This window comes from Herpailurus yagouaroundi, unplaced genomic scaffold (assembly GCF_014898765.1).
Source record: "Herpailurus yagouaroundi ecotype Mexico unplaced genomic scaffold, PumYag 159, whole genome shotgun sequence".
NCBI lineage: Eukaryota > Metazoa > Chordata > Mammalia > Carnivora > Felidae > Herpailurus > Herpailurus yagouaroundi.
The window spans coordinates 11314440-11328189 of NW_024412400.1; the positions used below are offsets into that span (position 1 = coordinate 11314440).

General features: G+C 46.9%; 1 protein-coding gene across 4 annotated transcripts in view; it reads left to right on the forward strand.

Annotated features, from left to right (window-relative positions):
* The window catches only part of OSBPL10 (oxysterol binding protein like 10), a 313330-nt gene that overhangs the window by 239849 nt on the left and 59731 nt on the right, over positions 1-13750 (forward strand). For all 4 annotated transcript variants that reach the window (XM_040479982.1, XM_040479984.1, XM_040479985.1 and 1 more), the window contains one exon: positions 5019-5173. In XM_040479982.1, coding sequence (XP_040335916.1) covers positions 5019-5173 — 155 coding nt within the window. The remainder of the gene's footprint in view (positions 1-5018; positions 5174-13750) is intronic.

Genomic DNA, 13750 nt, shown 5'->3' on the forward strand with positions numbered 1-13750 from the left:
ACCCCAAATCTGTAGACTTTTATTTGCATCTTCTGACAGTTAGTATTGTAGCAAAATTCATAACTCTTTTGTTTTCCTTTAAGGCAAGTCCAACTTTTCTGCCTTAAATGATTGGAAGAATATTCCCTTGATTTTTGTTATTCAAAAATATTGCCGAGTTTCATGAGCTAGGCATTCATTATACTCTACTTTCCTATGAGTTGGACATTTCAGCGACGAAAAGCCTAAAAAAAGATTGCCGGGCTGTGCCTACATGTGTCTTTTCCCGTTGACTTTGATGGAATGTGGTAGACCATATCGTCAGCACCCACGGTTCTGTCTTCAGCTCAGGCTGTCTCTTTTCTTTTCTTTCTTTTTTTTACATTTATTTATTTTTGAGAGACAGAGTGTGAGCGGGGGAGAGACAGAGAGAGAGAGGGAGACACAGACTCTGAAGCAGGCTCCAGGCTCTGGGCTGTCAGCACACAGCCCGACATGGGGGCTCGAACCCGTGAACCGTGAGATCGTGACCTGAGCCGAAGTTGGACGCTCAACCGACTGAGCCACCCAGGCGCCCCAGCTCAGACTGTTTCTTTTCTGCTGTCGTCACTTGGTGTTTCCGTTCCATTGACCGGACCTCTGTCCATCAGGATCTCTTGGATCTCTTGGATCTCTGTTGTGCATCTTTGGGATTCTCTTCCGTCTCACTGTTGCCTTGCTGCTCTTTGCAGCTGTACCTGGGGGAGCTTCCTTGTCTCCACATATTACCTATTTGACTTTCTTTGGTGTTGATTCTTCTTCCCAGTTTCAGTGTTAATTTTAACTCTACTAATGCTGATTCACTTTCCTCATAATTCCTTAGTGCATCTATCTCCTTTTTCACCTCAGTCTGTTTTCTCCTCCAGCTTTCTGGTCTTGTTTCATAGAGGCTCCTTTGTTCTGTGTCGTACTGATGAGACGCCTCTCCCGATGTTTTCTCTGATGCCTTACGTTAGGAATTTCAGAGAGGTGCTTCCTTCCTCTAAGCCTTCCGAGGATACCATTTCTTTTCACCAGCTCGGTACAATCCTTTTCATTTATTCTGTGTTAGAATTTTCCTCCTTCGTCCTGAAATGAAGCAGGCCTATCCAGACTCCTAAACTAAGTGATCATTTATTGGAGCACCCGGGTTAGTACTGACTCAGTGGTTCTTTGTGCTGAATCCATAGAGTATACAAAAAACTACATTCCCCAGCATGCATTGCTACCTTTGTTCCTCCAGTCCCGGCCTTTGTCTATCCCAGGATGCAGTGTGTCACTGCCTGTGAGACTCTGCTTCCCTCCCCATTATCTCCTGGGTTATCACCTCTGAATGATGGTGATAGGGAGGTGAGGGAGGGACAGAGTTGAGGTGTGGGAAAATGAAGGGAGCATTGTCTTGATTGCCTTTTTAAGATTTCTTAATTACTCTAGATGAAATTTACTACTTGTATAATTTTTTTTAATTTATTTTTAATTTTTTTATTTTTAAAATTTTAATCTTTATTTTTGAGAGAGAGAGAGAGAGAGAGAGACAGAGTGTGAGTGCGGGAGGGGTAGAGAGAGAGGGAGACAGAATCCGAAGCAGGCTGCAGGCTCCAGGCTCCGAGCTGTCAGCACAGAGCTCGACGCGGGGCTTGAACTCACAGACTGTAAGATCATGACCTGAGTCGAAGTTGGATGCTCAACCGACTGAGCCGCCCAGGAGCCCCTAATTTTGTTTTTTAAAGCACTCCTGTATTTATGAGCTAGTTGCCCAGTATTTAAGATCTGAATCCAGCTCTCAGTCCCTGAGAAGTAGTTGGTTGGCAAGACAGGTGTAAGAAGTCTCTTTCCTCCTTTCTCATGGCAGATTCTAGTGTCTTGAACTTTGGGTTGGTTTTCTTAGCCCAGCCCCATCTATCCCCATCCATCTTATTATTTATGGGGACTCCTCCCAAGTCTGGAGTTTTTGGGTTTGTTTTTTTTTTTGAGTTTATTTATTTTGAGAGAGAGAGAGAGAGACGGTGAGAGAGAAGGCAAGAGAGGGGTAGGGACAGAGAGAGAGAAGGAGAGAGAAATCCAAGCAGTTTCCATACTGTCTGTGCAGAGCCTGACGTGGGGCTTGAACTCACAAAGCATGAGATCATGACCTGAGCTGAGATCAAGAGTTGGATGCTTGACTGAGCCACCCAAGTGCCCCTAAAAATTTATTTTCTAAGTCATCTCTACACCCACCATGGGACTCATACTTAAAAACCCAAGATCAAGAGTCACATGCTCCACTGACTGAGCCAGCCAGGCGCTCCTCACCTTTTTTCAGATGGCCTCAAGAACTGATATGCAGATGCCATTTTGCCATTAAAAAATGTGGAAAACACATATACTAAAAAATTTACCAAGTTTATTTTTAAGTATCTAGCTCAGTACAGCGTTGAATACTTTCACATTGTTGTGTAACCAACCTCTAGAAAACTCTCCATCTTGTGAAACAAACTCCATACCCATTAAACACTAACTCCCCTTCCCCTTGCGACCACTGTCCATTCTACTTTCCGTCTCTCTTTTTGCCATTTCTCGTTTTTGTTTTTTTGTTTTTTTTTTTTTTTAACTTTTAGGAGGTTGTGAAACTCACATTCCTTTTGAAATTTACTGTCTCTGAAAGTCTTAATAGTCATTCATTCATTTGGCACGTATTTATTGACCGCATGTTGTTTGTCAGACCATATTCTAGGTTTTGGGGACACAGCCACGAGCAGGGGCAATATTGTCTCTGCTTTCAGGTGCTGACATTTTAGGAAGGAGAGAAACACAGTAGACAAAAAAAAATGAGCAGGGTGAGCTTAGATAGGGAGTTTAGATACGTGCTGTGAGGACAGTAAACTGACTGACGGGGCCGGGGGTGCTTTGGGGATGGTGCTTTGGCTGGGGAGGTCCCAGGGGGCTTCTCTGAGCAAGTGATGTTTGAGTCAACCCCTGGATTTACGCAGGGGAGCTCTCCCCCAGGTAGAACTGGAGGGGGGGGGCGTGTTCTGAATGGGAGGAGCGCCAGGCGCGAAGGCTCTTGACCGTAATGAACTTGGCTCGCTTGAGGAATGGAAAAACTACCAGCCTGACTTGAGCCCGGTAAGCAATGAGGAGAAGATGAAATGAGACTGGGCAGTCTTGCAAGCCAAACAGCTAGATTATGTTCCAGTTGCCGCGAGGAGCCACTTGAGGCTTTTAAGCCACAGCTATGTGATCGAACACCTGACAGTTAGAAAAAAAAAAATTCTGCATAAAACTATGCTTGTGTAGGATAATCCCGTACACAGCCACAGGCACGCAGCACATATCCAGCTCTTTGATCTGCCTCTGTTACTTTGTTTCCATCAGCCAGAGTCTCCCCAGTGTTAAAAGCCTGGGATACTTGCGGGTTTTTCTTTGACTGACTGTAATGAAAAGGTTGATGGATATGATTACTTTACAGGTGGAACTCCTGAGACCCTGAGAGGTCGAGTTCTAGTGCACATAAGGCAGGATCCGCTTCAGCCCACGTTTTCTTTGTCCCTTATGCCAGCTCTTAGACCAAGAACATAGCCTCCAGAGGGAGGGTCAGCTGAGTTCGAGATCTTTTCTTATTCTAATGGTGGAATTGCTATTCTCAAGAGGAAAGAGAATTCCCTGCCATCACTCCTGTCCCCATTAGTAAGCATATAGAGATAGTCTGTAATAATACCTGACTCGGAAATAAACAGTATGAGAGCTAAAAAAAAAAAAAAAAAAAAAAAAAAAGTCTTTGTTTTTCCCCCAAGGATTGAGGGAAGATTAGAAAAATGCTTTTGTTTTACGAGATTGGTGTTTGTAAAACGTTTCTTGCTAGAGTGGAATGAACATCGGTCCTTAGGGGCTTCCTGACATTGGCAGAGGCGGGGGCACGTGATGCAGGCACCTTTTCAGAGCCGTGGTCATGATGTCAGTTGGCATTTGTTTTTTCATGTTTGCTTATTTTGAGAGAGAGAGCTCACTCAAGAGAGAGCATGAGTCGGGGAGGGGCAGAGAGTGGGAGGGGAGAGAATCCCAAGCAGGCTCCACACTGTCAGTGTGGAGCCCAATGAGGGGCTCGAACTCCGCGACTGTGAGATCGCGACCTGAACCGAAACCGGGAGTTGGACGCTTAACCAAGTGAGCCACCCAGGTGCCCCATCAGTTGGCATTTACGCCACAATGTGAGCCGCCCATTTCTCATCAAATTTGACTTTTCACTATAAATATATATTTTTAATTAAAAAAAAATTTTTTTTTCAACGTTTATTTATTTTTGGGACAGAGAGAGACAGAGCATGAACAGGGGAGGGGCAGAGAGAGGGAGACATAGAATCGGAAACAGGCTCCAGGCTCTGAGCCATCAGCCCAGAGCCCGACGCGGGGCTCGAACTCACGGACCACGAGATCGTGACCTGGCTGAAGCCGGACGCCCAACCGACTGCGCCACCCAGGCGCCCCTATTTTTAATTTTTTAAATGCAAAAAAAAATTTTTTTTAAGTTTTTGTTTTGACACAGAGAACATGAGCAGGGGAGAGACAGAAAGAGAGGGAGATGCAGAATCCAAAGCAGGCTCCGGGCTCCGAGCTGTCGGCAGAGTCCGAGGCGGGGCTCGAACTCACGGACCGTGAGATCATGACCTGAGCGGAAGTCAGACACTTAGCTGACTGAGCCACCCAGGCACCCCTTTTTATAAATATTTTTTGAAGATTAAAAAAATTAAGAAAAATCTGGCTTTGGTGAATGTGCTTGCGGGGGGGGCCCCCCCGGAAGACGGGGGGGGGGCCAGCCTGTGGTGAATCTGGCGTTGCCATTGTACAGATTCCAGTTTATAAATAGACCCAGATCTGCACGGCCCTTGGTACCTCATCCAAAACAGGGCCACTGACATTTGCCACAGGCCACTTCCTGGGCCCCTTTCGGGTCAGCCTCCTTATACAGTGGGGCATGGGTCTCTGTTGAGCCGTAAATGCTTGCCTTGGAAAATCCTAGGCATCATCCCGGGTCTTTCTTTCAGAGAACATCCTGGGATGGCACGGGCCCGAGTCACATTCCACGGAACAGCTGAGAAACGGGACACTTGGCTCTTTGCCCGCGGCCAGCGCCAACGTAACCTGGGCGATTTTACCAAACTCCGCCGAAGACGAGCAGAGCCCGCAGCCAGAGCCAGAGGTAAGCGAGCCGTGCGTTCTCTCTCGGCACCTGCGTGGCTTGTGTTCTCGCTTGTCCCGAAACGTAGCAATCATATTTGTAACTTGCTCGTCTCTTTGTTTCAAGAGGAGCCAAATCATAAAACGGAAGCGTTGCCTGGAGAGGGAAAAGTGGGTCGGCGTGCGCCTGGCACGTCTGTTCTCGTGTCTGGCAGCTGCTGTGGGTGCGATGCGATCCGACCCACGAGGAATCTCCTGTTTGCATTGAAATGGGAGTCGTTTTAACTCCCAAGTGGGAGAAACTCAAACACGCCCATTCAAACGATGCCCGTTGATGCGATGGGAGCAGTTACAATATATTATGTCACTCCCCTGAATAATGGCTTCTTCATGTGGTCCGTGCTAACCTAAGCGCCTGCCTCACACGCTCGAGCCCTGCATGCTCCAGAACCAGGCCAGGGTCCCCCCGGGGCGGTGGCTGGCACTCCCGGGCATTGCGCTGCAGCCGGGTCCCCGCTGCAGGGGACGGCTGTCCTGCCTGGTCCGGGAGGGGCAGTCCCTGCAGATCCTCGCGACCGGCCGGGCTCTGGCAGGCTTCGTGGACTGTCACCTGCCCGCAGGACTCTCCCGACTGACCGTACCCCTGAGCGGCGGCCGGAAGGAAGCCAGATGCAGCATTTCCTTTTGTTAATTTTACTTTGCGTCGCGAGGCAACTTTGTTGTTTGTGGCTTTGGATGCACCCGTCCTATTGACGTGACCCTGTGACCTAGGCGGAGCCGTACTTGAACCGGGTGTGAGGGGTTCTTCTTCCTTCCAGATGAAAACACCGTAGCCTGAAAACTGTAGGGCATTCATAAAATCTGCTTTGGGAGGTTGAAAGCCCCAAGGCAGCTTCTTGGATCAAACGGTCTTGGTTGTCGACGGAGCATGTTTTTCCGGGGCACCTGGGTGGCTCAGTCGATTAGGGTCCGACTTCGGCTAAGGTCATGATCTCACGGTTGGTGAGTTCGAGCCCCTCATCGGGCTCTGTGCTGTCGGCTCGGAGCCTGGCGCCTGCTTCGGATTCTGCGTCTCCTCTTTTTTCTGCCCCTCCTCCACTCACGCTCGCGTGCGCGCGCTCTCTCTCTCTCTCTCTCTCTCTCTCAAAAATAAACATTAAAGAAAAAAATACCGTTTAGAAATGTTGTCCAGGCTTCACACGATTATATTCTGTGACAGGGACTTGGTAGCTTAGCTCTCCCAGAGGCAGGATCAGCCTGCCCACAGATATTTCATTAGCATCTATCAGGTGCCTTCTCAGGGCGTGAAATGAACAGGGGGCGTGAGATTCTTGAAAGCACTTGCCTCTACCTGTACGATGAGAGTCCGGTTGACCAACTTGCAGCTGATGTGAAGGTGACTCAGAAGGTAAGTTGGTGGCAGCTGAGTCAATGGTAGGAGCCCTGCTGCCCTATTGTTCTTCTGAGAGCCTTGGGTGGGGTCGCATGGGAGGGTTGAAAACTGCAGTATGCTTCATTTCCTCCTCAACAAACCTTTGGGGGGGGGGTCGCATCATAATAAATATATTTATATTTGAGGTCATGCTCTAGGGAAAAATGAAAAGAGTAGGCGAGTAAGTTATTAGATATTTAGTAATAATTCTTTAGGTTCTCACTCCCAGCAGCATTCTTGGACAAAACCTAACAGAAGCCATCATCTAATAAGCGTACTTACCGGGGCTGGTGACCTTGCCCGTCCTGTGAATCCATCGTTGTGCCTTCTGCTCTTCCCTGACAGTGCTCCCTCCAACCCTGATTCTCGAGAGGCCAGATCTGTCCTTTTTACCTAAAATGGTCGTCCGCTTTGCTGTACCGATCACTAGCCTCGGCAGAAGAGTGTATTGTTGTCCATGAGAAATAACCAGCTTCCCAGTTCAACTTGTTAAAAATACTTTGAGGGAGGGGCGCCTGGGTGGCGCAGTCGGTTGAGCGTCCGGCTTCAGCCAGGTCACGATGTCGCGGTCTGTGAGTTCGAGCCCCGCATCAGGCTCTGGGCTGACGGCTCAGAGCCTGGAGCCTGTTTCCGATTCTGTGTCTCCCTCTCTCTCTGCTCCTCCCCCGTTCATGCTCTGTCTCTCTCTGTCCCAAAAATAAATAAACGTTGAAAAAAAAATAAAAAAAAATACTTTGAGGGAGAAGAAGTAGGGAGAACTTTTTCCCCCTCAAGTTAGGAACATCTTTAATTTCTGGTTGTCGTATTACGTTTACTCCAGTCCGAGCAGCCTAAGGTGTTGTTGGGTATGTCCCTACAGCAGCGAGGGCTTATGGGGGAGGGGTGATGGCAGCATGATGGCGTTTTGATGGTTTTCTGAGACGGGATCGGTTAGACACTCCTCTCATTTTTTTCCCCCGAGCGACAGCTCTGGTAGGTGAGTCTCACAGCCCAAAAACGGTCATTCTCTATTTTTATTTTGTCCTCTGTCACTTTTGTTTTTTTTTTTTTTTTTTGTCTTAAGAATTGAAGAAGCTAGCAATATCCACCCAATAGTTTTCCTGTCAGAAAAAAAGAAAATGTTTCCGTTGCCTCCCTTTTGTACAATTTGGGGAACTAACCCAAGAAGAAATGAAGTGAAATTCCTTATGAGAAGCTTCCTTAACCCTTCGATACAGAGAGTAGAGTTACTATGTGAGTCACTGCCGGGGAACTCAGGATTGTATTAACTCAGCCCAGTTCTCACTGGGCACAGACTGGCTGTCCTCCCATTCAGTTCAACTCTTGACAGTATCCGCCTGGGCGGAGTGTCAGATCCCACAGGTTAAGGGCTCAGCCCCCCAGGACTCTCCCCTCCCCCCTCCCCCCACGGCTCCAGCCGATGACAAGTCCAGGCCACCCGTGCTTCTGCCCAACCGGCTATAGGTCAGAAGTTCCCACAAACCCCAGCGTGAGTTTGGATCATTTGCTGGCACAGCTCACAGAACTCAGAGAACTGTTTACCAGTGTATTATATACAAGGTTGTAATTCGGGACCAGATGGAAGAGGTGTATGGGGAAGGCTCATGAGTTTCCATGCCCTCCCCAGCCACCTCCGTGTGTTCACCAACCTGGAAGCTTCTGAACCCTATTCTTTTGGGGTTTTATGGAAGCTTTATTACGCAGGGATTGATTAAATCGTTCGTGACTGAACTCAACCTCTGGCCCCTCTCCCTTCCCTGGATGTCAGGGGGTGGGACTCAAAGTTCTGCCCCTCTAATCAGTTTTAGTTCCCCCAGGAAACTTCGTCCTTCCTTAGGTTACCTAGGGGCTTCTAAAAGTCATTCATTAACATGACAAAAGACACCTTTCTTTGTCACCCCATTCTCCTCACTCCTTCATCCCTTAGGGAATTATCAGAGTTTTAAGAGCTCTATGCCCAGAATGGGGACAGACACTCTTTCTTATTATGAAAGCGTTATACTCCCCTCCCCTATTCTGGCTTTCCTGTAAAACAACTTATAGATACCTGGAAAATTAATGCATTTTCAAGCTTAGTCTGTTCAATTCCCAGCAGAATAAAACTGAAAGACCAGTGTGTATTTAATATATGAGTTAGAGTAGAACTGTGGTTCTCCTCTACTAAAATTTTATTCTGCTGGGGCTAGAACTAACTGCATGTGAAAATGAAATATTCGTCCATAATGAAATGAGTTAGGATCTTGGTTTTACCCATTAGCAGACGATTTTTCAACTCCCTTCGCACCGTTTGAAATTGAAATTTAGAAAAAGGTTTTTGTTGTGCTGTCTTGGGAAAGAATACCTTGTAGTAGGGTAAGGGAGAACAGAGATGGGGAGATACCGGGATTGACCCTCTCGGCCCTCCTGATGGGAAACGTAACAACGGCATGTCCCGGAATTTTGTACGGCTAGGTGTCAGAATGCATGATTGGCTTCATAAATGAACTTGTGTGAGACTTGGAAGCCTGAGAGGAAACCAAGTTCCTTGTGCTGGTGCTGCTGGTGGGCAAGCCATGGGGGTGTGTGTGTCCCAAAGCAGTTGCGGGGGCCAGACGCATTGTCCGAGCGCCTCAGGCCCACCTGCTTGGGCTGGAGAGGCTGTTGGGGTGGCAGCTGCGGCCGCTTCCCACCATCAGGACCTTGGCTACCTACCGCCTACCATAGTGTGTCCTTGAAATAAAAGTTGAAGGGGTCTTTGCTCTTCCACTCCTCTCAGAGATTCTGTAAGCACCTAATTCCCATATCTAATCCCTTTCTGATTGAAATACCTGGTGTGGTTTCTGTTTCCTGCTGCGGATCAAGACCAGTCAGTTGCATTTGGGGATCAGAAAGCAGAGGGTGACATGGAGACAGTCGTGTGTGTGACCCTGTGGACCTACCTTTCTGGAGGGACAGAACCTTCATTTTTTTTTTTTAATTTTTTTTTTAACGCTTATTTATTTTTGAGACAGAGAGAGACAGAGCATGAACGGGGGAGGGGCAGAGAGAGAGGGAGACACAGAATCGGAAGCAGGCTCCAGGCTCTGGGCCATCAGCCCAGAGCCCGACGGGGGGCTCAAACTCACGGACCGTGAGATCGTGACCTGAGCTGAAGTCGGACACTTAACCGACTCAGCCACCCAGGCGCCCCAGAACCTTCATTTTTTTAAAAGTTAGTTTTATTGAGGCGTAATTCATAAATAGTAAAACCCACCCCTTTTTGAAATAGTTTTGAGAGAGAGAGAGAGAGCGCGTGCAAGCAGTGGAGGGGCAGAGAGAGAGGGAGACAGAGGATCAGAAGTGGGTTCTGTGCCAACAGCAGACAGCTGGACACAGGGCTTGAACCTATGAACCGTGAGATCATGACCTGAGCCGAAGTCGTATGCTTAATGACTGAGCCACCCTGGGGCCTCATACCCGCCCTTTTAAATGCAGTTTTGACACTTTTAAAGAATTAAAACACAGAGTAGCTCTATCACTTGACAAAATTCCCTTGTGTTTCTTCATAGTTAGCCCCTCCCCCTAGCCCTGGACAGTCCTCATCTGTTTTCTGTCCAGGTAGCTTTGCCTTTTCCGGAAATCCACAGAAATGAAATCGTACGGTGTGTGTCCCCTTTTGAGTCTGGCTTCTTTTGTTTCGCGTAATGCATTTGAGAGCCGTGCACGTTGGCGTGTTAATCAGGGCTTCCCGCCTTCTTCCTGCTGACTTGTATCCATTGGATTCAGAGTTGGTTTCCCCACTCACCAATCGAAGAACATTTGGTAAACTTAACTTAAATCCCCCACAGATAAACTAGAAACAGGGAAGCATGTGTTAATCATTTAAGGCAGATATTTGGTGTCTGGACACCTACCCTTGGCCAGGAGGGAGGAGGTGGAGAATCAGTACTACTAATCTCTTTCTCGGAGACCCTGAGCAGAGGTATTTAAGCTAGTGCCTCGAGAGCCCGCTGTCAGTTGCTGTGCACCCCTGCGTTGACTGTTCCTTTACAGACATTGCCTGGTTAATTGTCCGAACTTCAGGGCAACAAAGTTGTCAAGAGATCGTACACCCTACATCCCCCCAGATCTAGCAGGTTCAATAAGACTTCTTTTTCTTTCTTTCTCACATTTATTTATTTTTGAGAGAGAGAGAGAGAGAGAGAGAGAGAGAGAGTGTGAGTGGGGGAGGGGGAGAGAGAGAGAGAGGGAGACACAGAATCCGAAGCAGGCTCCAGGCTCCGAGCCGTCAGCCCAGAGCCCGACGTGGGGCTCGAACCCGTGAACTGCAGGAACTGCAAGATCGTGACCTGAGCCGAAGTCGGATGCTTAACTGATTGAGCCACCAGGTGCCCCCCGCCTTTTTTTTTTTTTTTTAACAGAAAGACTTCTTCTAATGTCCCTAAGTACTGAGCATTTAGCCAAATGGGCTTTGGTTAGAAAATTGCAAAATTGAATTTTTAAGTAAGCACATCATAATCTCTCCCCCACTTCCCCAAGGGAGGGGAGGAAATTGTTTTACAAATGAAGGAAGGAGACAGATATAAAAGATTTAGCTGAATTTTGCCTCAAGAAGAATTTCCATGCCCTTGGTGGATTCGTCATTTTAGCACTGAACTTTTGAACCACCTAACAACACAGAATGCTGTGAATTTGAAATCGTCTGACATTCAAGTTGAAGCCTGGCCAGTATAATCCCCTCAACCCAGTTTTATCATCTCCTGATTCTTCACCTCCATGATACATAAATGTATAGGTATTTATGACTAAGGGTATGTATCAGGCACGGGATGGTGATGGATTTTGGAAGATAAGGTAATAGATTGTTTTGATCCTTTGGATAATTAACACAAATGTTCAGTCTTACGTGTTGGTTCAAAATATGTGACACCCATTTATTTGATTCCAACCATTTAATGAAGGAGTGAGACATTTATCACTGACTTCTGGCAATTGAAAATCATTTTATTGAATTCTGAATTTAATTTCAAATGGTCGCTACACAGGAAATATTGTTGATCACATTTGTTAGAATTTGTTACAAGGGAGTTCATGGGGAGAACGATCCCCTCCCCTCCCCACCCCACTCCCCATCCTGTCACCAGTTTGATCGCATCTCCTTCCCAGATCCTGTAGAACACCTCTTTTTTTTTTTAAATCTTTTCTTTGAATCACTAAATCTTAGAGTAGTCATTAGGGGTCAGATGGCTGCTCTCCAAAATGGAGTGACTGACTAACTGGCCAAAAGTCCACAAAACTGGCCCATGGGAGACAAGATTGGTATCTGGACTTCCTCTCTCCCAAGTCAATACCTTTCCCCCACACCAGACCATCTCCTGTATCTGGTAGGATTCTTTCAGTTACAATAGCAGAGACTCGAACAACTAGTGGCTCAAGCAATAAATAAAATCTTCTCACAGAATAAGAATTCTGCCAATCAATACTTCCAGGTTTGATGGCCTCAAAGGCACAGGCTTCTGAAAAAACAGTATGGAGGTTCCTGAAAAAATTAAAACGAGAACTACTGTATGATTCAGTCATCTCACTTTTGTGTATTTATCTAAGAGAATCTCTCAAAGAGATGATTATTGTAATTCAGAATAGCCAACAGGCAGAAACGACCCTAAATGATCATCCGTGGATGAATGAGTACAGAAAACGTGGTTACACAATGGATTTGCATTCCGGCTTTAAAAAGAGTGAAATCTTGTCATTGGCTGCGACATGGGTGAACCTTGAGCGCATGATGCTGAGTGAAGTAAACTGGTCATGATTGCATTTACATGAGGTATCTAAGTATTCAAAGTCAAACAGAAAGTAGACTGTTGGTTGCCAGGGTCAGGGAGGTGGTAGAGAAGGAGAATTGAGGCGATGCTGTTCAAAGAGTTTAAAGCTTCAGTCATGCAAGGTGGAAATGTTCTAGAGATCTGTGCAACTGTGTGCATGTAGCTAATACCATACATCTAAAAATTTATCAAGTGGGTACATTTCAGGTGTTTTTATCATGTAAAAACTGAGTATTTCTGTTTAAAAGGGTGTGTGTGTGTGCGTGTGTGTGTGTGTGGATGGATGGATTTCTTCTTACTATTGGCTTTTTATCCTTAGGCGTGTCACTTCCTGATTGCTGCATGACAACTACAGTCCCCAGCATTACATCCTCACAACAGTATCCTTTAGAATGTAGGAAGAGATGGTGGGGGGGGCTCTTCTAAAGACTCTTACTCTTTTCCAAGACTCTTGATGTGGGAAGGGCAGCCCCCTGCCGCTGGTCCCCATACACTCTTTCCGTTATATGGTAGCCAGAACTGGATCAGGTGCCCACGCCAAGACCTAGAACACATTGTTGGTAACTGGATTTCTAGAACTACTTCAAAGCAATCATGAGTCTGCCTCTTTGGCTGTGGAAGAGTGTGCCTTCCCTGGGTCAAAGGATCTCGAGTCCTAGAGATCTCAAAATTGGATTCGTTAAGCAAGGTTGGAAGAGGAATCTGCCTTTGGGCAGTAACCGATGGCGTCTGCTGGATCCCTAAATGTGCCCCGAGCAGCTTTTCTTCATGCAGAAATCATCTTCAGCTTCCCTAGGACTTTTCTAACCCGGCCATGTCATCTTGGAGACCAGATTCTTTGAAGGTAGACCCCACCTCTGGTGCCTCTTTGAAGATTCCAAAACAGTTAGGAAAGTACTGTGCACATAGTAGACCTTTTATAAATATTTGCCGAAGGAATGTGAATGATAAGGTACATTTTTACTGTTCATAACTAAAGGGCATGCTTCTCCCTTGTTCTCAGTTCTGGGCTTCGCTCTTCCTGGTGGTTCTGGAAGCCCCGGTAGAAGTAAGTTTAACTTATTGAGTGGCATGTTGAGTTACGTAGGCTGCTGTGACAAAAGATTCATTATTGGCCCGTGTCCTGGACCTTTCCAGGCAGAAGGCTCTCCTCGTTGGTCCATTTCTAGCCATTGGCGTTGACCACCTACGCAAAAGGTACTAGATGGTGGTAGTTATATGTGGGACCCTTGTTATAGCCACTGAAGACAGTTTTAGGTCCTGACCTGAGGAGTGCACAGTGGCTTGATCATCTGGGTGTTTTTTCTTCTGCTCTTCTGACTACTGGTCTGAAAGGAAAGTGGTCCATCCATCGGGCAAATGTAGAAGATTGCTATCCGACCCT